Source organism: Pelecanus crispus, chromosome 5 (genome assembly GCF_030463565.1).
Source record: "Pelecanus crispus isolate bPelCri1 chromosome 5, bPelCri1.pri, whole genome shotgun sequence".
Taxonomy (NCBI): Eukaryota; Metazoa; Chordata; class Aves; order Pelecaniformes; family Pelecanidae; genus Pelecanus; species Pelecanus crispus.
In genome coordinates, this window is record NC_134647.1 from 76698526 (window position 1) to 76725820 (window position 27295).

The window sequence follows — 27295 nt, forward strand, 5'->3', positions numbered from 1 at the left end:
ACTAAGACGAAGGTGGCAAATCTTGGTGATAACATCTAGTGAGTTGCTAGTTTGGAGCTTATTTTGAGATGCAATGAATAAAGTGACTAACTTTGCTTTTGCCGGCATGTTTGGGTTGTGACTACAGTCTAGAGGAGATGGGTGTTTACTGCGGAAAGTGTTCAGGAATGACCGGGAAGCCTGGAATAATGGCATAGGGTGACGCTGTCATGCAAAGCGCAATATCTTGCATATATACAGGGACTAATGGGAAGAACTTGAGCTGTAACCTGCTGTGTCTTTGGTTGGGAATAACTGGAGAAGTGACGGGATGTTCCAGTCAGGTCATTCTGGAGAGCTCGTTACGGTGTAATTGTGAAAAGGCAAGTAAAGACACAGGCCCTTTTAAGTAGGTGCTTCCTGCTGACATGAGGAAATCTTAATTCCACTGCATGGAGCCAGGGCGAGACCTGGAAGGTCATCTTGAAGGTCTGGTCACTTGTGCTCAAGAAAAGGTGAAGGAGAAGTAGCAGGGGTGCGAGGAAGAGCCGCTAAGATGATGAGGAGAACGGTGAGGGCGTTCAGCAGGCTGAAAGTCAGAAGTAGGTTGGTAACCTCTGAGGTGCTGGAAGAGCCTTCAAAGTGAGAGCACTGAGGAAAGTCATAACAAGGTTAGGGCAGAGCCATGGTGTATGGTTTATGAAAGGATTTTTCTGACATGGGTGCAAGGCACAGTCACATTTCCTTGGAATGCTGTGTTTGGCCGGCACAATGTGCCGTGCGTGTGGCTTGGCTGCAGTTCACAATAATCGCCCCTTTATCGGAGATAAACCCAGACCCTGCAAGAATCCCATTTTGTAGGGATTTAGGTCTGTGTCTTTAGGAAAACAGTACAATTGTGTAGAAAATTATATACAACTGAAGCATTTTTATGAAAGGGGAGAAAATGTTAAGAGGAAATACTCCAGGGCAGATCTCTCGGAGCTGCAGGGCTGTGATTTAGCAATTCCCCCAGTTACTTAGGTGATACTCAGTTGTGTAGAAGGTGTGGTTGAGTCTGTTTGTCTGCAGCTAGCTGGCAGCCTTCTGCCTCAGCACAGAAATGACATCTCCATTTTCATAAATGGAAAGAACAGTAAATGAAAATAAAGGATATTAATGGAGTAACTTCTCTCATAACAGATTATCATGAAACTCATTCTTAAAGAATGTTTCGATCAAAAAGAAAATTAGAAAGCCCACCTGGCATTCGCTGTGATCACGTACAAGGATCAGCATGTCGTTCAGTCAAATGAGACCTCGAACACCACAGGTGAGAGTTTTTATACTTTTCCATAAAGATTTTTTAGATTTCACAAATCGAAATAAAAACTATTAAAATGAGTGACACTGCACCATTTCTAGGAGACCCGAGAGGAGAAAAATGTGCTTTTAACATAGTATATATTGAAAGCATTCTTTCCTAGTTCATATTTAGTAACTCAATAATTGTAGAAATATTGAATATAGCTTATTTGCATGGCTTCTAGTTGTAGGGACGTGTATCATCCTTGTCAATACCATCCGATTTTCACTAAAAATATCAAGACCTAGACATTAACAGTCCGACAGCTACCACAGGTTTGAACGCAATCTAAGTGAACCTTCCTCAGAGTTATTCTTTTTGCAGACATTACCTGGAGCATTTCTGTGCTTCCAAGGTAGCTAATATTATTAACAACTGTCAGAAAGATTTTGGATTTTTTTTCTTGCTGGCAAGGTCAAGTTGTGGTGCTGCTTGGATCAAGCTTTCAGGGCTTTGCACTTTTTATGAGGTGAACCAAGGTAGGATTTCAGCTGAAGTATTCTTGTAACCATTACACGCTCCACGGTATCATCTGGTTTTAGTAAGCTCTGTCCATTGCTGTTACAGTGACATACAGCAGTAGCACAGGCTCTCTTTTCTCTCATTTCCATTGTTGAGCTTGTCCTAATGTGACTGACTTCGATGCTGTCAGCTGGCATTCATCACAAATTGCTTTACTCATAGCTGTTCTCACTATCTAGTCATCATTGTCAGATAGAGCCTCGCTCTTCTCGTCCGTGTGCTAACATCAAAGAAACCATTCCTGCCTCCAGAAACTGAAAGTCCACCTAAGCAAAACAAAGCGTATAGGAAGAGGGTTATAATATATCTACAGTTATGATCATCTGTTCTTTATTTAGTTGGTGGAGCTCCATGTTTTTTATGTCCCTGAAGAAGTGTGGAACTTCAAGCTGAATACAGTTCCTGTAGCTCTTACTAGCAAATTCATCTCAGCTGGATTTATAAGGTGAGTATGGTCTTGGGTTCATGTGCATTGTATGTAGGTCCTTCACATTGTCCTTCAGTCATTTAGTCCAGCTGTTGCTCTATAGAGCATGATTACATCTGTCAGAAGAGACTTGTTCTCTAATAGTTTCTGGAGGGTGAGTGGTGCCTGTGACTAGCGTTACGTTTATTTGGACTGTATCAGGCTTAGCTCCATTGCAGCCCTTGGTATAGACCATTGAAATGCACTTCCAGAGCAGTGCTAGTACTTCTACAGAATAATTTATGTTGTAAATTCACAGTCTTATATTCTTTCTGTCTCCTGATTTATCAAAATCTTGAATTCATTTTGCCAATGGGCCAGCTTTAAGACAGAGTGGCTTGATGAAGATGGGATAGCCTGTCAGTTCCCAGGAACAGGGGGATGATCTGAGCTCTCTCAGTCTGAAGAAAGAGCTTAAGCCATGTTTCCGAAGGGGAAGCATTACAGCCCATGCAACCACCAGCATATCTTCCTCCTCCTTCAGTAATATTTCTGAAAGGTTGCGCACACCACCATGTGCTGTGTGTGTTCTCAGGTAGCTGTTTAGAGGACGTAATGAAAGAATGTTCCAGTCCTAGGCCCAAACGTGGCACAGAAAGTTGCAGTTTTAATCTTTTATAACTTTGAAAGTTTGTTTTATATTCCTAAACACTTTACTCACAAAATCTGTGTGTATCTACTGTAGAAAGAAGTTGCAGAAAAATCAAATAATTTAAAGATGTGTATTAAAACAGAGCTTTTACATGCACCTGGTATTCTCCTGTGCAAAACCTGTCAACTTATCTTAAACTGCAGGGAATATGGTTTTTAACTAATTTAAATTTTAAGCTTGTATCGTCCACTTCAGACAATATACTGTGTAGCTGAGAAGATTGACAGCAGTCAGGTGTGAGCATGTAGGGCAGAATGTATTCATTCTCGCAGCTTCTTTTGTTGAAAGGCTGCTCAAAACCAGGAAATATGTGCATGTATCCATTTTGTTTGCTGTTCTAGTCTCCAGCAGAGGTGCAAAATACACGGCTGGAGTGCTAACTTCAAATCATTTCATGTGATTGGACATCTGTCACTGCCCTCTGTTCTCTAGTATAAATTTATTTCACTAAGGCTCAATTCTGAGGTGTCAACTTAAATTAGGATTCTTATTGATTTCAGTGGGTTTATATCTGACTGGGTATTTGTTGCTTGCTAATGAGTCTTAAGTAATTGCTGATTAGTTATTCTATGGGTACTATGCAATGCTGCAGTGCATTAGCAATAACTATCACCTGGCCAGTGTATCACTGTCTTTAAAAACAAAAAAATATTTTAAAAAAATTCTCTTACTATAATCTGGGAGAGGGAACAGCAGCCTTGCTGGTACTAATGCTGTTTGGACGTTGTTGATAGCACTGTCCAGTCAGCTTGACAGTCCTAGTTCTGTCTGAGTCAGCTTAACAAAGGATTCCTAGGTCTAAGTACAGGCCACTTCCATTAATCATGAAATTAGAGGAAAATATTAAGTGTGTAATTGTCTATGGCCCTGAGTCCTTGTTCCCATGAACTTGATTTCTCAGCTTCTGTGATCTTTTATTTATTCCTCATTCCTCACCACAGAAGCCATACTTTTGTTATTTCTAGATGAGATGGCTGCAGTGAGCTCTAGTTTGCATTACTTTTAAAGGAACACCCTGAAGCAAATGACTCAGATGTGACTAGTCTTCTGCTAGCCAGTGGCACCAAGTAAGAAATATGTTATTATATGTTCCTAGCAGCTGCACTGGCAAATAATTTTCAGATAAAATTTCTGCCCTATATCTCAGGTTCTGTATACCTAGGTAATTTTCTTCCGTGATACATCATAGTTACTTAGATGTTTTCCCTCCTGTTCATAAATGCCTTGGATTTAGATTTCCTTGCTGGTTTGGACAGGCATTATCAGTGAAGCATGTGCAGTGTTAGAATTGCCCCTGAAAGAGCTTGCATTTATTGGATTTCAGAAGACCATTCAAGGGGCATATCTTCTCTGAGACGTCAGCTTGAAGAAATGATAGTGAATGAGAGGTATTTGAATTATAGATCATCTCTGTTCTCACATAAGACCTTGGAAGGATGCGTATTGAATTATATATCCATCTTTCACATATTTCTTTATACATTTGACCTAAATGACATTGGGGCTAGTATCTGCAGCAAGGGTGGGCAAAAAATGGCTGGGGAAGAAATAAACAGGAGCGAAATGTACAGGGACCAAGCAGTGTGGCCTAGATGTGTCCACTCTGCAGCCTTTGGTCTCCTCTGCTGCATGCTTGTGTTCCAAGGCAGATTTATGATCTTGAGGAGGGTCCTCTAAGTCCAGGATGTTTGAAATAATGCAAGGGAAGCGTTGTAGCCCATTGAAGTACTGTGTTGATGAGATGAAACTGAGGGTCTTTTTACATACCTAGGGTGTGAAATGAAGGCATAGAGGGCTGTTTGAAAGTGCAAACAAACTCTGACAGGTTGATGTTGAAGACTTATCCAAGTTGAAGAGATGGCACGTTCTTGTCCATACTGTTTACTGAGAATGGCATGTGCTATCCCGCAAGCTACGTCTGTGCATTGCTTGAAGAGTGATAGCTGCCTGGGTCAGAATCATGCTAGGTAGTATACTAACACTTAATCAGCATGGGTGATTAACAGTCTCAGGCCTGAATTTGTTCCTTGGTTTATTTTATATGGCAGCATAGGAATGATTAGAATTGCTTATGTTGTGCTGCAGAGCTTTTGTGTGCCTCTTACACATTTGGTTTTATTCTGCAGAGATGCTTTTTGGTTTATAGTGATTTTTATATTGAGCTCATTACCTTAATATTTGCATGGTTTCCAGTAGTACATTAAATGATGCAACTCCTATTTGTGTCAGCTCTCTCATCCTCAAACTATGGTGGAAATGTTCACACTGCAGTGTTTGGTTTTGATTTAAAATACATTTGCATGTATATGTGCACACACCCAGCCGTAAATTTGTGTTGGAGAAGGCAAAATCAAAGGAACGTGCCTCCTACTTAAAGTGGACGCTGATGAAGTCTCCTCTAGCCCTTAGTGCTTGAAGGGGTATGTTCTACAGTCCTGGACCGGCTCCATGAAACTTTGTCACCCATATGGAAATGCATGACTGCACTTTCTGATGGTTTTGTTATTCATCTGCAGATGAGCAAGAGCATTCTGAAGGAGTCGTTTGTAAATTTCACCTGCTTCCATATTCTCCCTTTGTATGGGGTTCCTAAAATATGAATATTGCTAGTTAATGTTATGACAGCCCTTGTAATGCAGTCTACCCTAACGTGATACAATGTTCTGACTCTACCACACCAAGACTCTCTGGCCTGTATGTAATTAGGTTCAGTTCTAGGACATAGTTCCCATTTTTGGGCATTCTGTCCCTGCAAGCCAGCATGTATATAGCATTATCTTCCCCCTCTTACTAACTAGCCATCATTATTTGATCTTACAGATGTATTAATGAATAACAACATTCTAGGGTGTCTCCTCACATCACATTAAGAGTGCTACGGGAGAAGCTTGGAGAATACCTAGGTGGAGTCGCAGTTGCAGACAAATTCAAATTTTTAAAATGCATTGGGAAAAAACTAGCAGTGGTAAGTTAATATTTTTTTCTTTAGTGCTCTTCTGCTTTATAATGTAAACCACAGATTTTGTTCCTGCAGATTAGATAATATCACAAGAAAACAGAGATAACTTTAGGAGCACTGTTAGCATTTGTTTTTAAACATGCTGGAGCATAAGCACTTGTCAGAGCGCATCTTCTTCCCCAAATACAAAAGCACAGCTGGACAGGTATATTAGAAACATCCTTTAAACCATCAGATGTAATTAGTTGCCATCCAGTGAAAAGATGCTAGTTTTGGTAAGTCAGTGGATTAATTATGACAAATCTGGTTGCATTAAAAAAAAAAAAAAATCCTCCTAGGGTCATTATTGCCAGTACATGGTTGGGAATATAGCACTTGAAGAATTTGCAATGGAAGCTGAGTTCCTTCAATGGTTGCTGCTGTGACCTGCCCAAAAGCCTGTAAAAGATCAGTCTCTGAATGAAAACTTCTCTGGATGTACATTTGTGTTCCAATAATTAGTCCAGTAATACAGCCTGAGATTTATGTGATCAAAAACCTACCTCTCTGAATTATAACTGCTCCTCACATTGATTCTCTATATATTTATATCTTACAAACTATTGCTAAAGATTAAATAAACTTGAAAATCAGTCCAACTGAAAGTTTGTTCATGTAATACACAAAGACTTAAGTGATGTACATAACTATAGCGTACTTCTTTTCACTTCTCATTTCACCTCTGTTTCTCATGGATTTGGCAATTAATTGCAAGCTGGAAATTGGGTGCTGTTCTTTATTTCGTTTGTAGTTGAGTTATCACTAAAATTACCCACACAGAAGAGTAGAATAAATACTAAGTAATGTGCAAAAACTAGGTGGAAAAAAAACGAAGAGAAACTTAAAGACTGTGACACAATCTGAATCTGAAAATGTGCATATGTCTTCAAAGAACTGAGGTGTTTTTAACTGCATGATAATAAGATGGTGTATTTTCTTCCCCACTGATCTCAGATAAATGGAGAAATTTTCCAGCCTTCTTTAGAATGTCAGGAATTTAATAAAGTATTTTACTTTAATAGAGAATTAAAGATATTGGTAGATAAAAGTGCAGATTTTTAGCGACAGATTAAAGATATATTTTAATTTGGGGTATTTACTGTTGCTTGTTGTTTAACTTTATAACAAAGTGTAAAGCAATAAACCAACTAACTGGTTTATTTGTTGTTTAGGGTCATGGTAACCTCACTGAATTACATCTCCATGATCAAATATTTGTTGAGTGGCTTTCCCCCCCCCCCCCCCGCCCCAGTCTTCTCTTTCATAACAGTAGCAACGTAAGCAGTACTAAGAGCTGTACCCTACTTGCAAGTAAGGGTCTTTAAATGAAAAATAAACATAAACCAAAACGTGTTCATTTGCTCTTCGTTTTCTTTCATACAGCCTGTGTCTCTCTTAACAGTGAATCAATGGCATTGCCTGGCCATTACTGAGAACAGAATTTGGCCCCATGTTTAGTTCAATTTCATTATTTAAATGTAAGCTCAGATTTCTTTTTTTTTTTCTGTTGGAGCACATCTTTCAAATATACATTGATTATCTTAGACTTTGTTTTTAGGACGACTGTTGAAATCTGAACATATATATCGCACAAAAAAAAGCAAAACAATACAAGAAGACATAAAAGAGTCATAGGAGGTTTTTTTTGATATATACATTAAACACTTTGCAGTGGTGTATCAGGTAAATGAAGAAAATTATGTGAGACAGCATTTCTATTCAGATTCAGCTTGAAGCAACTTCTGGTAAAGACAGTCTAAGTCTTTCTTCTGCTGTGACTGTTGTATCAGGTCCTTTGAACGGTAACAGAAAGTGCAAAAGATAAAGAAATTTATTCAGTGCATCCATGTACTCTTGTGGGTCTGATTTAGACTTTGAAAAATAGACAGTTTCAGTGCCATGTCAGAAAATAGAATTGTATTCTGTGTTCCTTCTTCCCCATCAGGCCATTACAGAAGATAGTGCTGGTTAAGAAAAACGTAGTATGTAAAAATGATGACAGAACACAGAAATTAAGTCATATGCAACATTACTGGTAGAAAAGTATTTTATTGGTTACGCTTCCATTCTTTATCTTCCAAGGTGAAAGCAAAGCAAGAAACAGAACTGGAACTGAAGTCATTTGCTCCCCCTTATGTATGTATTGTATGGCTTTTAAGCTATCATTTTCAGAAACTTTTTACCTTGCACATTTCCTCTTTTGTGTCTGATTAATATACTGCATATTTTAGGCACTTTACCCTGAATTATATTTGTTACCTGGAGTGGAATGCTTTGAAGATGTTTATCCATTATCATCAACTCAACAGAGACATCACTTTAATGCAGAAGCTAACGGATCAAGATTATCCAGTCTTCCCCAACAAAAACCTGAACAAAGCAAACGATTTTTAGAAGGCATACAAAGCAGTCATCGGCTAGAAAATCAGGAAGTGCACAGTCCTATAAAATGGGGTAAGAAAGAACCTGTTCCACTTTTACACACAAAACATGAGCAAGACCATAACAACAGGATTCAAGAAAAACAGATACAGTTTAGAGAAAAAGGTAAGTTTAACCAAAGTAGTGAAGGAGGTCGATGAAGAATGAGAAGAATAATTATTATGGTTAACATTAACAAGAAAATAATAATTCTCTTTTCCTATATCAATTATTATGCAGATCAAAATGGATCCAGTGAATCTGTCTTTGCACCAAGTAATTCAAATCCTGCAGACTGGGAGTCTGGAGAGAGTGATATGCTATTACAGACCTCTCAGCAGCAGCATCTCAGCCAGAATCAAGAAGAGCATAATACTCCTAAGTGGAATGGCAAAGCCAAAGGAACTGCTCTTACTCTTCATGTAAACCACAGTGATGAACAAGGCCAGAATAACCGAACACCTCAAAATCACATTAAATATCGAAAGGGTACTACTGTTCATTGTCATCTTTTTGCTAAAGCATGCATTTTAGAAAGTTGGCAGAGTAAAGCCAAGTTTTAAGATATCTACAGTTACAGCATGAGTTGGAATATTGCTATTGGAACAATAATATAATTTTAATAACAATTACAATAATATCTTTCAAAAAGCTGTAGTTTTTATTTTGGGTGAGTCCTTTATCACAATGTACTGATACAGGGAAACACTTCGCTATAGTTGATGCATTTCTCTGATCTTATTTACATGAAAATAAATTACTAAGCAGCTACTGTAAAGATTGGAGGATAATGATCCCATAACTCAATAGCAATTTTAAATTAAAAAATCTTGTTATCAGTACATCTTGGAAAGCATTTAGTCACTGAAAATTTGTCATCGTATCTATGGGTACATTACTACTGAAGAGGAAGTGTTTCCTCTTCTCCCTCCTATATAATGTTTATTTATATGCTATTGAACAGTGGCATTCCTAAAACTGAGAGCTGGGGGAACTCTTTGAGCAGACTAGAGTGAAAATAGCACAAAAGTATGGAGGGGTTTAAAGCACGCATAAACTAGATAACAGTTCTGTGCCAAAATAGAAAATGTTGTTTGGAAGAGACCTGTGAACTACTACTACTTTAAAATAGGGTGTCTCATGGATACTGGGGGCCATTAAATCTCTGAACAGTTTTCTAGTGTTCTTAATATTCCTAAATTTTTAGTAATTACCAAGAAAGAAATTATTGACTCATTTAAATTGGATTTGAATGACCGGTGTTATATTAACATCAAAATTATAACAAACTGGTTTTGAGGAAATACTTTTGAAAGACAAGTTTTAATTTGAGTAGAATTTTACAGTTAATGTAAAAAAGGTGACCTTTATTCTGTTGCAAGTTTTTAATGAGTAATTATTAAATGAGGCAATGTTCATTTTTTCATACATATGGGCACTTTATAGATCTCAGAATGGTTTTTCTGCATATCAGGTACTTTGCATAAGAAAACAAAAATTTGGATATTGTCTCCTTTGAGATGTGTCTGGAGAGTGTATTAGAAAAGGCTTTCATGGATGACTTCTCAGTAATTTCAGTTTCCACTCATAATCTGTGAAAAATAGTTTTGTCCGTGCATCATCATGTTAACTGATATTGAGTATGAGACCGCTTAAAATACAAATATATATGTATCTTTATATATATATGTGCATATATATATATATATGACTGAAGAGTTTTCCAAAACTTTATTTTACATGATGAAGGATGTAGGATTTTGTAGCATAAAGTAAAGGTAATGTCTGTCAGCAATTTTATCTTGAAATATTTATTGTATGTATTTTAAAGCAGATAACATTTAGTAATTAACATTTAAATGCAAAACATTTTGCTGTCCCTTTCTTTGCTGGGTCCAGTTTGTAGGGGATCTTCAGTTTCTGAAAGGCAGAATGTGTTAGATCCAGCATTAGTTTAGGGAAGGTAAAATAATTACATGGTTTATCTGTGATAATCTTTCCTGTACCATTTACCAGAATTAGTTAGATACAAATTCTCAAAACAAAAATACCTTTTTCACCTTTCTTTCTTTCCTCTGTTAGTCACACAACATTTCCATACCCCAGAGATAAGATTGATTATTGGCTTGATTGACTGAATTTCTAATACAGGTTGGAAAGTCCAGGCATTGACAGTCAAAAGGGCTTCAATTTTGTGAGTATAATCTATATATTTTGATCATCATTATCCTGTCACAGAACTAAACACCAAACTGCTCATTACAAACATGGAAAATAACGATCACCAAAAAGATACCAAACTAAGAAGAGACAGAACACAGGATTCTGGAATTCCTAAAAGAATGAAAGACCAAACCACAGAACTTGTACACAAAACCAAAAGGTTAGTAAATGATGATTCTGATAAAATAATGGATAGTGTTAATTCATAACTAGAAATTTATTTTACAGACTTCAAAGAAATGAAGGAAAATGGTGAAACCAACATTTTGTTACATGAATTTTCACTTGCTTCTTTGATTTTCTCTCTAGCTTGCAGCAATACAGAACTAGCAAGTCTATAGCTGATCCTGCTGAAAAACTGGATAGTCAGGTGTGTTTTTCAAGGTAACATATTCTTAGTCATGTGGAGGAGTAAAAATAGTCCTCCACCTATAAATAGTCTAATTTTGTAAGAGATAACTCATTAGAAATATGAAATGTTCAAATATAGGTTTGAGAGTAATAAGAAAAGTTAATTCATGCACTGGTACTTTGCAGATTTGCTAATGAAAAATCAACTATATTTCTAAACAGTGAAATCATCAGCAGTTATACCTCTGGTTATCATGTAATAGGAACTACAAATACAATAACTATCTCAGTCTTATTAATGTTACCTGATTTTTTTTTTTTTTTTACAGTTTCTTGACAGTAATATTGTATTGGTTTTATCAGTGACATTTTTATAATCTCTTATTTCCTGTGGGATAAATCTATCTTCTCTCAAGCAAAACGTCTGATAAGAAAACTGTAAAATTCTTTAACACATATGTATGATACAGTCATAACATCAGAATAAGAACATTTAGGAAGACACAGGACTCGTGCAATCATACAGCATAATAGCTATCACTATTAACTGTCATCTGTGAGCTCTTGTGGAGAAGTGATTGTAGTGGAGTCTTATGAAAATGCTAATGAAATTGAAAATGTGCTATTATAAGTTTTGGTTTAGAAATAGGCAGTCCAGACTTCATAAGCAGTGAGCCAGGTGGCCATTTTAAGGTCCATTATTCCTGGTCTTGCATGGGAGTGTCAGTAACTTATGGGGTTATGGACAAGAACAATTAGCAATAGTCCACATTTTTGTCCATATGTTCTCTGCAATATAAGTGTTCAGTGCTGATTTTATTTGCAGAGGTCCAGCTGTCTGTAATTTAGTAATCATTTGTTTCGCTAACAGAATGGAAAAGCTTATATGCAGAATTCAAATTCAGCCCTGCCATTCACTCAGGCCACTTTCAGGGCATATGTCTAATGTAACTATTCAGGATTATGAGTTATGTACTTATAGTTGTGTCTTTTGACTCTCTAGGCAGATGAAAACAAGCAAAATCATCTTACTTGTCCAAAGGAATATATTTCGCCTCCTAGTCCGCCTTTTCTGGCACTTGCTGTAAATCCAGGTCAAGTTCCTGCAATTCAGGCAGCACGTGAGTATATGAGTCCAAGAAATTGCAGGGGAGCGAACATTTAATCAAGGCTGAATAGTTAATGAAGACAGAAGTATCTACTTTATGAAAGAATTTGTACATACATTCATTCACAGTATTGTCACAGATTTTACTTTGTGGGTGGAAAATTCCAGGCATTTACGATTGCATGGGCTGTTCATAGAGCATGGCAGGTTCCCAGCGTTAGACAACCCAGCTTGTGGACTTGGGGGTGGAAGGAGAAAAGGAAGGAGGTGGGGTGAAATACTGCTGGCTCGTGCAAATGTAGCAAAGAAAAGCACTAGTATTGCTGAGGATCCTCCTCTGTGGTGGAGGAGGAGGATAGTGAGAAGGTAAATGATTGACCTATTGTTGCAGCCTAGCGAAAGTCTGAGATACTATCCTGCCTATGACCAGCTGGAGTTTAAGGCAAGATTTTTTGCTCGAAGTATTTTAAGCAGGAAATAGTCTTTTGGGGGCTTTTTTGGCTTAATGTGGCAAGAGTTTTCAATGTATGCAGTGTGTATATATCTTGAATATATAGTTTAGTGATACATTGTCTAGGCATATAAAAGGGTGGTTCCTTGTTTGTGTGTGTGTATGAATGCCTGGATGCGTGCTGGATGTCTCACTTTTTTCTAATGCACCAGCCATTTCGAAAAGTTAGAGATAGTTTATTAAAATAAAAGAATTTCTACTGCCTGTTCTGACAGAGCTTTTGGCATGATTTATGGTGGGTGCATTACAAAAATCTTGATTGATCCTTCCTACTTACAGTATCCAGATGCTTGCTAAATGTAATTGTAATATCTTTAGAAAACAAGATGGTAGAACAATTGCAACAAATGAAGAAAGACAGAAAGCACATGGAAAAAACTAGAGAAGAACTGATCAAAAAAGCTAAAGGGCTACTGGAACAAAATAAGCTGAGGAGATACCACGGTACACTTAATTTTTTTTTTTTTTGGAATGATTGAGAAATGACACTGAAACCAATGTGAAAATGTTGTCTCCTTGTCAGTGAGTTTAATTACAGAGAGAGCAGTTTGCTAACCAATAGCTCCGAGAAGGCTCATAACAGTATAACAGCATGCTGGAAAGATTCAAGGTTGCAATGTTTCCTTCCACTTTTTTGTGGCACTCTTATAAATGTAAAAATAACCTCGTTTCTAGAAACCATTCAAGTTGTGTCCCGTGTATGTACAGTGCCCAGAGAGCTACTGCAGGCTACTTTGCTGTTTGAGGCCCACGGCAGCTGACATACTCTAAACCTGCCTTTAGCTGGTGCTTCCAGAGGTGTTTGCTGTGTTGACAGGGCTTTGAGTCAAAGTGCCAGCATAATACTTTTTGTTCCTCCTATCTAATGGTATTCAGCTTATGGCATGGAAGTTACAAGCCTGTCATGACAAGCTTGACAAACTTTGGTTTTTGACAAGGTAAAATCTCATTGAAATCCCACCCAAATTTTCTTTGTAAAATTATTTTCAAGTTTATACTTAAACTATCTTCCCTAAGTCACACTCCAGTTATATAGAGATGAGGTTCAATCACTTCGATGTTTTGCGATCATTTTCTTTGTACTTAAATACAGCTAAATCCCTAGGAGTCTCAACTATTATTTGTAGCTGTGTTGAAAGAAGACAAGCCAATTCTTCCAGTTATTCCCTAAGGGCATGGCTACATTGCACTCTGCAGCATGGTGAAGTTGTACTTAAAAAAAAAAAAACAACCCAAACTTAGGTACTTGAAGCAGTGAATCTGTACTAGCATGGAGCTGCAAGGCAAGCTAATTCACCCAGCTGAGATAAGCCCTACATGGCTCCTGCATTGTCTTAAATTCTGTTATCCAGTTAGGTAAAATAAAGGTTATTTCACAAGGATTCGGACAGTTTCTGCAGGTTCTTTAAGAAGCGTCTCTACGTCTGAATTATTTTTATCAGACCTGTAGAGTTTCCTAAGTGCATTTGCAAACATGTTTCTTCACAAGGTATGAAGGGAAGAGCATATTCTGTAGAAATCAGCGATCCAGTCTGTATTTAATATCCTCCTAAGACTGCCATGCTGACAGTCACTCGCAGTTACATACCGTATAGTCCTCCAACAGCTGGGTTACCTTTTGGTAAGTTTCTGAGAAGCAGTTGTCCTGATTTCCTAAAATATACCTTGAAAGAAGGAATCATTTAAGACGCTTTGCAGACTAGTGGACGTATGTGGCCATACGACTGCCACACTAGATATGGGGAGATTTATGTGCCAGCTCTTGATAACGCATTCACAACATGGGAGGAATCATAGATAAGTGCAAAGGTAAATAACTGTTTCCCATAATCTTGGGACTTCTGTATAAAACTAAGCTGTTCAAAATCTCTGGCCCTGCAGAGGTCAAATTTTGCATAATCTACAGTGCTAAATATTCTGCTACGGTGAAGCTGTGGACTTCAGACTGTGGTAGGCATACCAGTCTTCTTGTGCAGCTGAAACCTGCAGAACAGCCAGGCTGAATGAAAGTTTGGTTTTGGACCTTGTATTGTATCTTGGTGGGCAGACAGAGCCTTTTGTCACAGGTGATTGTGTGAAAATTCAGTTGCATTTATAGTGAATGTAATTTTAATGAAGATTTTCACTAATTGCTTTTTTTAAAGAAACCTACTGGCATGTTTTAATGTGTGCATTGGCCAATTGAATCTTGTGAGATCAGTTGGTCACTACTGTCTTCGATAGACCTTACGATAAGGTGAACAAGACCAAACAGTATTACTGTTTTCCTGTGTAGTTCGTGAGGAATGGAAAAAGAAGTACTTTGAAACTAAGAAAGCTACTGTTTCACTGGAGGATGCTTTAAACAAACTGCGACAAGATTTAGAGCTTTACCACCAGAAACTACTCATGCAATTGGAAGCCAGAGATAGCCGAAAACAACCAAACAATATGACAAACTCCAAGGTATTTGCTTGTATTATTTAATCTCTCTTTTTACACAGCCTGGTTTTTTTGTATAAAATATAGATTGAAGTAACAAATTCGTCACCAGCCAATGACTTGTAAACTACCTTTAACAGCCAAATACCCCTCAGTGATCTGAGGTATAGAATTACATCAGCCCATTCTTCTCAAAAAGACGGAAGTGCTTGAGTCTAAGCATTTGATTCTTTCTGCTTTGTGTTTTTAAAATACCTTCTCGTAACAAAATCCCCTTTTGTTCAGTATGGTTAATGAATTGTTCGGTTCTATATTGTTCTCATCATCCCAAATTTCACGTACAGAGGTAATGAATTCTAGTTGTGTTTGGATGACAAGAAATGTCTCTGAGGCTTTTGGAGTGGTTGCACCTGAACTATTGTGCAACTGTGAATCTTGTGTTATGTTTTTGGAGTCAAATCACGGGAAGTTCAGAGAGGAATTGAAAAAAGAAAACATAAAAGAAAAGGGGGAAACACCCTTCCCAATAGTTCTATCTGCTAATTTTCTAAATACGTTAATGTAAGCAAATCTGCAGCTAGACCAGGAAAAATAAATGTCCCTTTCTTGTATCTGAAAGGTGGGAGAGTGTATATACAACCTAAGAGTGTATACTATATACAAATGTGTATTATTTGAGCTATCTCAATATAAATATCTACAATACAAAAATATGAATAGGGTTGATATTACATTATATTACAAGCTTATGTTCAGATATGTTCTTGCTCCTTTTTGGGGGAGCTATCAGGGTTTTTTAGGTCTCTCTGGCTAGGCACAAAGAGGCCTTATGTGAAGGATACGCACAACTTAACATGCATACAGCAGTTAGGTATTGGCGAGCGCACACAGAAGTTAGTTAGGATTTAATGAGCTATTAGGCTAAGCACAAGTACGCTCCCCACCCCTCGTAAGCTACGTGCGGCCAGGCAGGCATCAGTCAGGTGGGAAGAGCACAGATCCCACTGTCACTGGTTTCCCCTCTTCCACCAGCTTTGTCCTCACCGGTGACTCAACCCAACGATACGGTGATGATTCCTCAGTAGCCCCCAACGTAGTCTGCTGGCCCTGCCTGGTTTTTTTTCCTGCATGACTGTGCACCTTTCATGCTTTCTCAGTGGTCTGAGCCAGGGTTACACAGCCGTGCGGTGTCACAGCTGGGCCTTGGACCCTTGTACACCGGCAGCTACACCCCTGGGTGGGGAGAAGCTTACAGCGGGAGCTCAGAGATGAGAGGCCACAGATACCACTTGATGACTCCTTGGATGGGCAACTTTATCGCATCATTTCCTTTAGCTGGCACTTTAATAGCATTTTTAAAGGCTTAGAACATCAAGAGATTACCACATATACCCCCACCCCATAGTGTTGTTGACTTCAAGGGACCATGGCTGACTTACTTACACAAGCTGAGTATCAGAACCTACATTTTGAAAACATGAATTTTAGTTTTACAGGTTAATTCAAAGATAGGCCCACGCACAGCTACTGCTGAGATGATGTGCTGTATAACCAGGAGTTTATTTGTACTAAACATCATGAGTGTAGCAATCTCATTAGTAAACCTACCGTGACAGACTGATGCTAAGCCTGTGAGGGGAAAAAAAAAAAAATTATTTGAAGTATGCCTTTTTATTATAAATGGGGAGTAGCCATAAAAGATAATTGCAAAACAGTGTGCTGTTACTCAGGAGATCTGATCTGGCTCTTAACCTCCCAAAGCAATAGGGAGTGGAAGAACACGCACCCAGCTGAAGGGCTGGCAGCCGAAGGGAGCTGCGCTCTCTCGGGGAGCAGACTGCTTACAAACCAGAGAGGGTCGAGCATGCATTAAGGACTGGAAGAAAGCAGGGGAGGTGGAAGGAGTTTAGAGGATTGTTTCTGAGCAGTGAAATAACACCCAATGAATGAAGAGATGCACTAATGCTGCACGTAAGGTTTTGTTGTTGTTGTTTCATACAGAATTACACAATCATCCGGATTACTACAGTGCAGCATGAACTCGATCAACTGAGAAGGAAGCTGGATGATACGAAAATGAAACTCATAATAGAAATTAAGGTACTATGTAAGCTAAGCTTCACATCATAAAATTCCCATTTCACTCTAAAGGTAATTGAAGGCATATACTTGGTGAGGCACTGATCAGTAGTAGATGGTGGCTAAGGAAAAAAACCCAACTGGTATAAAGAAAAAAAAAAAAAAAAAAAAGAGAAGGGCTCTCCAAGCAGATGGCAGTCCTCTTCATCTGCTTTATTCCATACCAGCGGTGCCTATGGCTTCCTGTGGAAGGAAGATGATGGTGCAGGCTGTCCTTCACATTGGACAGCTTTTCAGCTTTGAATGCTTGAAATAAATAGGAGTCCTCTACATCCCAGAGGTTGCCCATGCCCCTGTTTACTGGGTGACCAAGGGTGGATGTACTGTTATGCCTCCTCCATTGTATAACAAAGAGTGGAAAGAACAATGAATTTCACAGTTGTCTTTCAAAAACACCAAGGCGAAGTACAGAAGAAAGCAGTGCTAGAACTAGGCTATCTAATTAGACATGTAAAATTTTAAAGATGAAGGATGTATCCTGTATTCAGACATCCTGTATAAAATTCAATCTTAGTTATATAAACCCATACACATGTCAACTCCAAAAACTTCCTTAAATTGCAATTCCTTAAATTATCATTTTTTCTGCAGATGAGAAAGCAGGCAGCATCTGATTTACGAGCACTGAGAGCGGAACTGACACAGAAGAAGATTCATTCAGCTTTAATTCTCCAGTAAAAAAAATCAGGAATTTAAGAGGATGGCGTGACTTTAACATCTGTAAAGTCTTCAGAAGCTCTGTCATGCATATAGAAGCTCAGAATTTCAGAGCATTTGTTTGTATGTTCTTGAAGTGATCTTGTAAAAAGACATCAACTATATAAATGTTGCGGAACTTGTATACTAGGCTACTGAGGTACTGCAGCTCACTTGTTAAATCTCACTCTTACTGTAAGATTAGTCAGCTACTTAAACATATAGCTCAACCTAGTAATGTGTCTAAAACAAAGCTAAGTTATTTTAAAAGTGCAAATTAGTGAATTGTGACATCATGTTGGTATGCTGATGTTCTTTCATTAACAAAATACCTACTAAGTAAATAAACCTATAATCTATAACGTTCTGTTCTTATTTTTAGGCATATGCATTTAATTTTTGGAAAATGATTAACATGCATCTTCTGTAGCACTACAGCAACAGTAATCCTTCATTTAGCTATTTACTGAAGTATATTTTTGTCGTTGTAAGTATGCCAATCTATAAATTACCGATGTATTATTACCATATTATTATGAACAATATCTCAGATCCTCTCACCTTACTTCATATCTAGCTTGTTTTGTTCCCTCTCTTACTAAGCAAGCCACATGGACATTAACCTTCTTCTGTAGTTAGTGGAAGATGCAAGCTTCATCTTGGACAAGCTGTAATGATGATCCTAGGCCTACTTACAGTGTTGCATACTCTGTTTTTCTTTAAGTTCAAGCTCATGCATGTGCTTAGATAACAATTCTCTGAAAGAGTAATCGGAAACCTCTTCTCTTTGCTTCTTTGCAGTTCCAGATGCTATTACGTTAAGCAGAACAGTAACATGCTAGGAATTAACATCAGCTAAAAAGCTGATAAGGCTGTGTTTATTACTGGAAGTGCACCACTCATGAGAAATCAGTAATATGATAAGAAAATTATGCAACTCTCAAAAGGACTAACTTCCAAATGTCTTGAGTCAAGCCACCCATTATCCAATTTATTTTCTTAAAGATGGGATTTAACAAAGATGCTAAAGTATTACATTACTTATTAAAACTATAATCACTGTTGCTCAATCCAGGATTACATCCTGTATTTCAGAATTGTGTCTTATTTAAGACATGAGAGCAGGCAACTAGCTACTGGAAAATCTGAACCCAAATTAAAAAATAGCAACTCATGATTCTTGACTGCTACAGGAAGGAGAGTTTTATTATAAAGTCCTCTGGCCTTCAGTTAGGATTTTGTAGCTCCGATCATCTGCTCCGGAAGACCTCTCAATTTCACAAATATCTATCTCACAGTCTTTTAGCATATGGCTATAAATAGTAATATAAATTCTGAAGTACCTATGTCAAATAAATTTATCAGTTTCTCCTAAAACCTACCAACCAGAGTTCTAGTACAGAGTCCTCTGTTTTTCCAAGGGACTTTTTATTTTTTTTATGTGAGAGCAATAGGCTTCACCTGCTTTCCATCACCTGTAGCATCAAGCAGTCAAAGACACTCATATGAAGTCTTCTAGTCTTCTCCTGAGTAGCCATTATGGTAGTGCTGCTATTCTGTGGTGTTTTCCCAGTAACTGTTTAGCAAGGGGAAAACAAAACAAAACAAAACCAACCACCCCACAACTGACTACATCTATCTAATTAAATAAATAGTTTAATTAATGGAGTCACTTAAGCAGGGCATAGTTGCACTTTAATCTGGTTGTGAAACAGTTCAGAGAAGCAGTGTGGGCTGTAAGCTGTGGAACAAGTAAAACATAAACAGACACTGTTTACCAACCTTAATGAAGACAGCATTTTATTTACCAAAAAAAAAAAAAAAATCCTGTAAACAAGTCAATCTTTCCATGACTACAGATATTTTTAAAAGTTACACAATTTCTCTAGGCATATTATTTTATGAAAAAAATGAACTAGAAAGAAAATATAACCTCATATTATCTCAGAGGCAACACCACATAAAACCAAACAACAGGCTACTGAATGAATCTTAAAGTGTGTGGAAAAATACGTATGCAGGTCATTAAATAAGCTTCTGAGTTCTAGTTACCAGGAGGTAAAGAAGTTTGGAATGGAAGAAAACATCATCCAAGTCCTCTCCACATTAATGGACACCTTCAAGATAAGGTCCAAGATTTTGGGGTTTTGAAACTAAGAAATTTACATGATACATAAACAATGAAACGGGAGTTTGCTGAATATTCCTTTCTAACAAGTCTGATAAAAATCTTAATGGCAACTTACTTCATGTTACATAATTTCTTCAATCTGTAAAATATTTTAATCTCTAGAAGAGTAACCAAGTACAAGTTTCACCAAGTTGCATGTAAGCAACAATCTGTCTCCAGTGTTCTGTGTTTAATCTGATTCAAGTGACTTAGCTAAAATACAGGTTGGGGTGGGAAGTCAGAAAGCTGAGACTGCACCCCGTGACCCCAGAATGAATACTTGCTGCAACAGGCAGCACCAGCAGAGGACCAGTATCAGATCGCTCCAATCCACTTGGTCTTACTTGTTACCAGATACGCACTGGGTTCAAGCTTTAACCAACTTAGAGTAGCTGTGAAAAATGAAAAAGATGAGCAGTCTTTTAGAAAAAACATTGCTAAAGCAACACTGGAACTTTTTGAAGAACAAAAATATGGCTTTGCATACAAAATAACAAGATGAATTTGGCTAGTTCTCAAAGTTTTTGTAATTGTGGTATGTTTATATAAAGTCAAAATCTATGATAGTATAAGCCACAATAAAAAATTACCAATTTTCATCATTCTAAATCAAGGGTTCACATAGTTCTTATGGTGTCAAGGCTTGCCACATTGCTTCCGTTTGTTTTTCCGCTACAGCTTCCCCGGAATAGTCAAGACTATTTCCATTCCACATGCCAATGCCCCTTAAACCTCGATTCTTCACATACGCTGCTTTTAGAGAGATGCTGCGAGGGTCGTCATACCATACTTGGTGCAAGTGACCAACAGAATCCTAGAAAAGCATTTAAACACTAGCGTCAGTATCTAGCTATCTATATAGATTCATAGAATCGTTTAGGTTGGAAAAGACCTTTAAGATCATCCAGTCCAACCATTAACCTAACACTACCAAGTCCACCACTAAACCAATTAAGGGTAGAGTAGCAATTTCATGTTTCCTGGCTCGGTGGCTGGATTATATATAAACACAATACATGAAAGTTCATCAAGTTTTGATACATTTTCTGTTGAATGCAGTGAAAAGCACAATTAAAAATTCACATATACAAGCTATGTAGATTTACATAATGATACTTTTCTGATTTACAAATTATTTTTCACACGGGACAATTAAAAATTTTAAGTCAAATACTTGGCTGTTTTTTTACTTGTAGAATCTAAATTATAAAACCGTGATAAGTTTAACTGAAGTTAGATGAAAAGACTTACCTAATTTGTATTTTAATAATTTTTTAAAATACAGCTAAAATCTCAGATATACTATCTAACCTAAAAGGTGAATTTAGTTAGAGATCAAGTTATTTTGTCAGCAACAAACAGCTTTAGAAGAGGTTGTAAGATCTTGTCAAAGTTATGCTGCTTTAACCTGGTCAGTGCTTACGACACCTTTTAATCATCTACATATGAAACTCAAAATTATGTCTGAAGAAACAAGATGAATTGCGTACACTGTGGTGTTCATGTAAGCACAGTCATTCATGGACTCTTTCACTATGTCTATGTAGAAACCAAATGCAGAAGAGAACATGCATGCAAGTCACTGGGTTAGAAAAACTTAAGAGCACCTCAGAATCTGTTTTAGTTGAAATCAGTCATCAACTCATAAAATTAACTCTAACAGTGAAGGATGGAGCTATAGGATTTCTTTGTGCCAAAACGTTCTTTTTGACATGATACAATCTCTCCCAGAAACTGCAAGGTAGTATCTTTATTAGTCCTGCAGTCTTCAGTCACTGTACTGCTCTTTCAGACTAGAAATTCAAGATACAGAAATCCAGCCATCCTTTACTACACAAAAAACCCCCAGAAGTAGAAAACACAGATGGAATAATCTAACCCTGAAAATTTTCTAATCAAAGAACCATGGTTCATGAAAGTTTACTCCACAACATGGTGTCTTATAAAGAGACACTTACCTTGTATTCATAAAATGGAGATTTCTGTACCTCATCCCACAGCACCCCTGAAAGAGAACTGTTCACCTGCTTCATTATTGCTCCATAGGGGACCTGACGCCCTGCAGCATCACTGCAAGGAGCCCCACGGAAAGGTACTTTCGAAAGGGAACAAACATGATCCTGAAAAAAAAGCAGAAGGCATGAGTTCCGTGTTACATAGATTTATTTAACTCCAAAATAGCAGCACAGTCAACAAGAACAAAGTCACAAAAGGCATTGGCGGGTCTCAAAAACCCCAAATCTTCAAGTATCTGTGGCAGACCTACTATTTGTGGACAGAAGTAAATTAAAAGTTAAATTTTGTTTACTCTGTAGTAATACAGGATCAGATGGACATCATTCAACTTCTACAGTTGTCTTATCTTTTCCACTTTTAATTCACTCTTACATTTTTCATTAAGCATAATGTTGTTTGAGCCTCCATGATTTATCCATAACCTGCTATGCTTTACCAGTCATAGGTTTGCTATGGTTTGTTGCACCTAGTCTTTAAGCAGTGAGCTTAGTGACTGTGTGGATAAGGCAGATACAAGTGTTGTAGTGCCTTTGGACACCATCTCTTCTTGTACAGATAATATCTACAGCTCCTTAGTCAAACATGGCACTTGGGTATCATGGGCTTCAGGTTGCCTAGGGAGAGATAAAATGCCTTGTCTGGCAACACACTGCTCATCCGTTATCAGCCAAGCAAAAGTCTCCGTCTCGAGTCCCAGCTTTATGCTCTTTTCCATCAGACCACAGTATTTCCTAATCCAAAAACAGGATCACCAAAATCTAGCTGTCCCTTTCCATGGAAAATATTAACAGTCCAATTGCAAATGAATAATCTTCATCTTACCTCAGACAGGTTTTGGCAGACATAGTCATAGCCATACCAGGGGACGCCCATCACAAGCTTCTTAGGATCAATGCCCATAGTAATATACTCTTCATATCCTAGTTTTGAAGGAAATAAAAATTAAGACGCATTATTGCATTTTCCCATGCTTTTTTTTCTTACAACTAATCTAGAGCCAGAGCCAATATAGCACTTGCATGATCCCCACACAGAGGCTAAGGTGCAAGTTCTTCTTTACCTCCCACCTGCACACTCCTAGACCTGCTCTATTCAGATCCTAGTAACTGCTCTAGTTGCTCACACTTAAAACCAGCTGCCCATAGCAGCAGTTCACAAGGATGAGAGACAAATGTTTCGGGTTCTTTGCAAGCCCAGGCAGACACCATCGCTTCGGCTGCCGTTTGTCATTCTAAAAGCCTTCCTCACAATCGTGAGGGCTAGACAATTACTTTACAAGTAACAACACACAACTGCTAAAGGTCTATCCATAGGGCATGGTGGTGTTGGGTTGATGATTGGAATGATGAAGACCTTAGAGGTCCTTTCCAATCTTAATGATTCCTAGTTTTTACTTTCATTATAAATAATCCAGCCACCAAGCCAGGAAACATGAAATTGCTACTCTACCCTTAACTGGTTTAGTGATGGACTTGGTAATGTTCGGTTAATGGTTGGACTGGATGATCTTAAAGGTCTTTTCCAACCTAAACGATTCTATGATTCTATAGTGTCGAAAGGATCCGAGATACTACTTTCACATTAGGACAACACGTATTTGAGCACACTCAAAAGCCTTAATACAACCAAAAAAAACTTGTCCAAGAAAAGGCAATCTTTTCTGTCTATTCATGTGAACAAATGGAAATGTTCTGACTCCTGGGGAGGCATTTTGTCCTCACCAAGTAAAGTCTGCAGGTAAGGAGCATTGGCTTTTGCAATACAGTCTGTCCAGATCTGGCTCTGTTCGTCATAGGACATCACAAATAAGAAGTCACAGGCATCTGCAATCCCAGTGTAGTTGTAGCACCTTTTATCTATGCATGCTGGAGACCAAGCCACGTCAAATGTTACCTGAAGGAAAAATGCACAAGCTAGTATCACGTATGGCACTTAGGCGCTCCAGTTTTCTCCTAAAAAAGGCTGTAACTTCTAAAGACAGTATTGCCCAAATGTTGCACAGTGTTTAACACACGGTGAAACTAATGAACTACAGGAGAAGCTGCTCAGCTGATAAAACAGACATTAGATAGTAAACTAATAAGTGAGACAAACCAATAAGTGAGTGCCCCATTAGTGAATACAAAACACCAAAGAAATTAAAATATACCATGAAAACCATCTGATCATATATATGAAGCATGATGCAAATCCTTAAAACTGTAGTGATGAGTTTACCAAAACATTGTCAAGCTTTTGCACCAGAAGGCTGTATTTGCCCTACTTTCAGCGATCCATTAAGCCATACTAATAACCGCCAGCTCACACAAGGCAGTAACGTTGTACCTACAAACCTCAGTGAAACCCTTCTTCTGTTTAAATTCATACAGGTCAAAAAAAGAGTGATTCTTATGATAGCGTATCATAGCTAACATTCATAATTAGCCATTCATGAGAATATCGTGCTTTAGATCTGCATTTTTTTTTTCATACTCATATGCTAAACAGCATTTTCAAAACTCCTTGCATTCCATAAAAGTTAAAGTTTGTATAAAGTACATTATCATTACCTGTGATCCTGGTATTTCTCTGTGAAAGGCATCTGTAGTTTCTTTAACAAGCTCTGTTAATGCGTAATACTCAGGGGAGGTTTCATTGACTTCCTGCTCTATATCTAAGTTAATTCCATCCATGTACTGGTTTTTCGCAAGGTCCACCTGTTGGGATATCCACGCCGCTCTTTTAGCAGGCTCAACAATTTCCTTAAGAGGTACGTCACCTAGACAAGAGGCCTTCAAGAGTTAACACATATTTGCACCACAGCAATAGTAAGGAGGCCAGGGTTGTCTTTACTAAACCAACAAACATAAGCACAAAATAAAAAATCTCCACACCCATACTGGTAAAATACAAAGGAGTTAACTTTTTTCCCAAGAAAGTTTCTTTTTTGAGAACCCACCCCCGAAGAGATTACCAAGCTTCTTTGAGACAGCAGTGTTTAAAATTAAGTTCCTTTTGGACTTTTTTCTGTAATTTTAATCTCCTTACTTCTGCTTAATATTCTTTTAACCACTGTAAACTTCCTTTCTTGAAATCAATGTACTTTCAGTATTCCCACAGAGCCAGAGGGACCATGTCTTCCTGTTTGGATAAACATACTTTTATGTTTAACCTTTGTTGCTTTCCACATTGTGGTCTTGGATTCTGTTTTTGCCTCAATAGAGCCAAAACTTGATTAGATCATGTAAGCTGTAATGGACTTTGTCTTTCTAATCAGCATTTGAACCCGCACAGAGTTCCTCAGTATTCATGTTTTAAAACGCAATCACTTCATAATACAGAGAGATTGATTTAAGTGAAAAATACTAAATTATTAAAATCCCTTCCCTTACCCTGTCTTTTGGGTACTGCGCATGACATCCAGAATTGAGATCCAAATAAATATCTTCTACAGGATTTTCCTTCCCTCCCTTCCTCCCTGTTCCTCCACAGCTGTGATGTTCCGTGCTACAGAACTTTCACTGAGATGTCACTGGAATGGTTTTGTTATTACTGTGGCAGAAGCAACTGCTGGTTTTCTTTTTAATACCCTGCATACCAGCACGTGCAAAATGTCAAGGTATTATAGTCCTGTGTGCGTTATGCCCTTATTAATTAATCCTCTGATTTTTTTAATACTCTGCATACAAGTGAACGTGAAATGTCAAGGTATTATAGCCCTATGTATGTTACGTTTTTATTAATGTATGACATAAATATCCACATTTTCACAACGTAACCAACCTTTCAGTACTATCCTGGAGCCCTTAGAGTGAGCATAGCACATGAGCTCAGGATTGTACTTTCCGAAAGCCGCCACAGTTGTAATTTTTGACCAGTCGTAGGATTTCCAGGTTTCCTTTCCCACATCGAACACGAAGACCTGGAAAAGGGGTAAAATGCACCCTCGTTAGCTCCGAACACTTCTCATTTTCCACATGCCTTTTACAAAGGCCCATGACTTGTGTCTCTGGAAAGCAGCTCGCAGGCCGGCTGCCCTGCGCCCCGCCAGCCTGGGCCAACAGCTTCCCCCACACCAGGCCGGGAAGGCTCGGGGTGCACAGCGGCTGTGCGCAACGCCGAACCCCGCAGCGGGGACAGCGCCCGGCAAAACCCAACTCGGCTCTGGCGTTTCCCCGTAAACCACATGCACCTATTCTGGAAACATCTGGCTGAACTCTAATGCAGGCCAGTAACATAAGGCAGCGGCGCACGGTGTGTTCAACAGGCTGCCCACCGCCCCGGCACCGGCCTTCCCCGCCGCGCCTCTCCCGGGCCGCTCTCCCAGCCTTCGGCACGTCCCGGAGCCCAGAGCCGCCGGCGGGCCCAGAGCCGCCGGGCCGGGGGGCCCAGAGCCGCCGAGGGGCCCAGAGCCGCCGAGGGGCCCAGAGCCGCCGGGCCGGGGGGCCCAGAGCCGCCGGGCCGGGGGGCCCAGAGCCGCCGAGGGGCCCAGAGCCGCCGGGCCGGGGGGCCCAGAGCCGCCGAGGGGCCCAGAGCCGCCGGGCCGGGGGGCCCAGAGCCGCCGAGGGGCCCAGAGCCGCCGGGCCGGGGGGCCCAGAGCCGCCGAGGGGCCCAGAGCCGCCGAGGGGCCCAGAGCCGCCGGGCCGGGGGGCCCAGAGCCGCCGAGGGGCCCAGAGCCGCCGAGGGGCCCAGAGCCGCCGAGGGGCCCAGAGCCGCCGGGCCGGCGGGCCCAGAGCCGCCGGGGGCCGCGCACCTCGAAGCCGCCGGCGGCCGTGACGGGCTGGCAGAGCCGCGGGTCCCGGCAGGGGCAGGCACCGGCGGCGGGGCCGCCCAGCAGCGGCAGGAGGAGGCCGAGCGGCAGCAGCCACCGGCCCCGCGGCCGCCCCATGGCGGCTGCCAGCTTCCCTCTCCGGCCCGCGGCCCGCGGGGGACGGCCCGGGAGCGGAGGCGGGGCGGGGGGGAGGCCGGGGCGGCCCCGGCGTGAGGGGCGGGCCGGGCCGGTGGCCTGGCCGCGGGCGGGACACGTTACCGCGGGCAGGCCCCGGGGCGGCCCGCCGTGAGGGGAGCGCTTGTTCCCAGAGAAACGAGCCCGGCTGGCCGCTTGTATACAGAGCAAGGGTTTATTAACAGATGAAACCCGGTGAAGGGCGTCCAGAATTACTGTCAAGATCTCTAACTAGAGAAGAACGATCTCCCGGAGGGGACTGGGCCTTGTCCCGCTGTCCAAAGCAGCCCTGTGCGCAAGGTCGCAGGCCGTCAGGGCTGACACCGAGAAACGAGCGGATGCCGTGGACGGGC

At 39.7% G+C, this 27295-nt stretch overlaps 2 protein-coding genes across 2 annotated transcripts; one reads left to right on the plus strand and one right to left on the minus strand.

The window, feature by feature from the left end:
* Positions 1-1255: 1255 nt before the first annotated feature.
* Positions 1256-17818, plus strand: SPATA1 (spermatogenesis associated 1). Its single transcript, XM_075711359.1, has 13 exons — positions 1256-1291; positions 2185-2291; positions 5812-5929; positions 8045-8098; positions 8194-8509; positions 8624-8872; positions 10622-10766; positions 10916-10976; positions 11961-12078; positions 12895-13020; positions 14852-15021; positions 16999-17097; positions 17728-17818. The coding sequence occupies exons 1-13, from the start codon at positions 1256-1258 to the stop codon at positions 17812-17814; spliced, it is 1686 nt and encodes a 561-aa protein (XP_075567474.1). The 3' UTR covers positions 17815-17818.
* Positions 17819-19671: 1853 nt separating this feature from the next.
* Positions 19672-26885, minus strand: CTBS (chitobiase). Its single transcript, XM_075710981.1, has 7 exons — positions 26751-26885; positions 25781-25919; positions 24568-24776; positions 23740-23911; positions 22841-22938; positions 21961-22122; positions 19672-20816 (listed from the first exon to the last, which is right to left on the minus strand). Exons 1-7 carry the CDS (start codon positions 26883-26885, stop codon positions 20631-20633), a joined length of 1101 nt encoding a protein of 366 aa, XP_075567096.1. The 3' UTR covers positions 19672-20630.
* Positions 26886-27295: the final 410 nt, after the last annotated feature.

Bases quoted from the DNA above. Each gene is read 5' to 3' on its own strand.
- SPATA1 (XM_075711359.1), top strand. From the start codon at position 1,256: ATGTCGTTCAGTCAAATGAGACCTCGAACACCACAG. The intron at 8,099-8,193 runs GTATGTATTGTA...TGCATATTTTAG, and splicing joins AGTCATTTGCTCCCCCTTAT to GCACTTTACCCTGAATTATA. The intron at 10,767-10,915 runs GTTAGTAAATGA...TTTTCTCTCTAG, and splicing joins CTTGTACACAAAACCAAAAG to CTTGCAGCAATACAGAACTA.
- CTBS (XM_075710981.1), bottom strand. From the start codon at position 26,885: ATGGGGCGGCCGCGGGGCCGGTGGCTGCTGCCGCTCGGCCTCCTCCTG. The intron at 22,123-22,840 runs GTAAGATGAAGA...CTTTTTTTTCAG, and splicing joins TCTGCCAAAACCTGTCTGAG to GATCATGTTTGTTCCCTTTC. The intron at 20,817-21,960 runs GTAAGTGTCTCT...ATGCTTTTCTAG, and splicing joins CTCCATTTTATGAATACAAG to GATTCTGTTGGTCACTTGCA.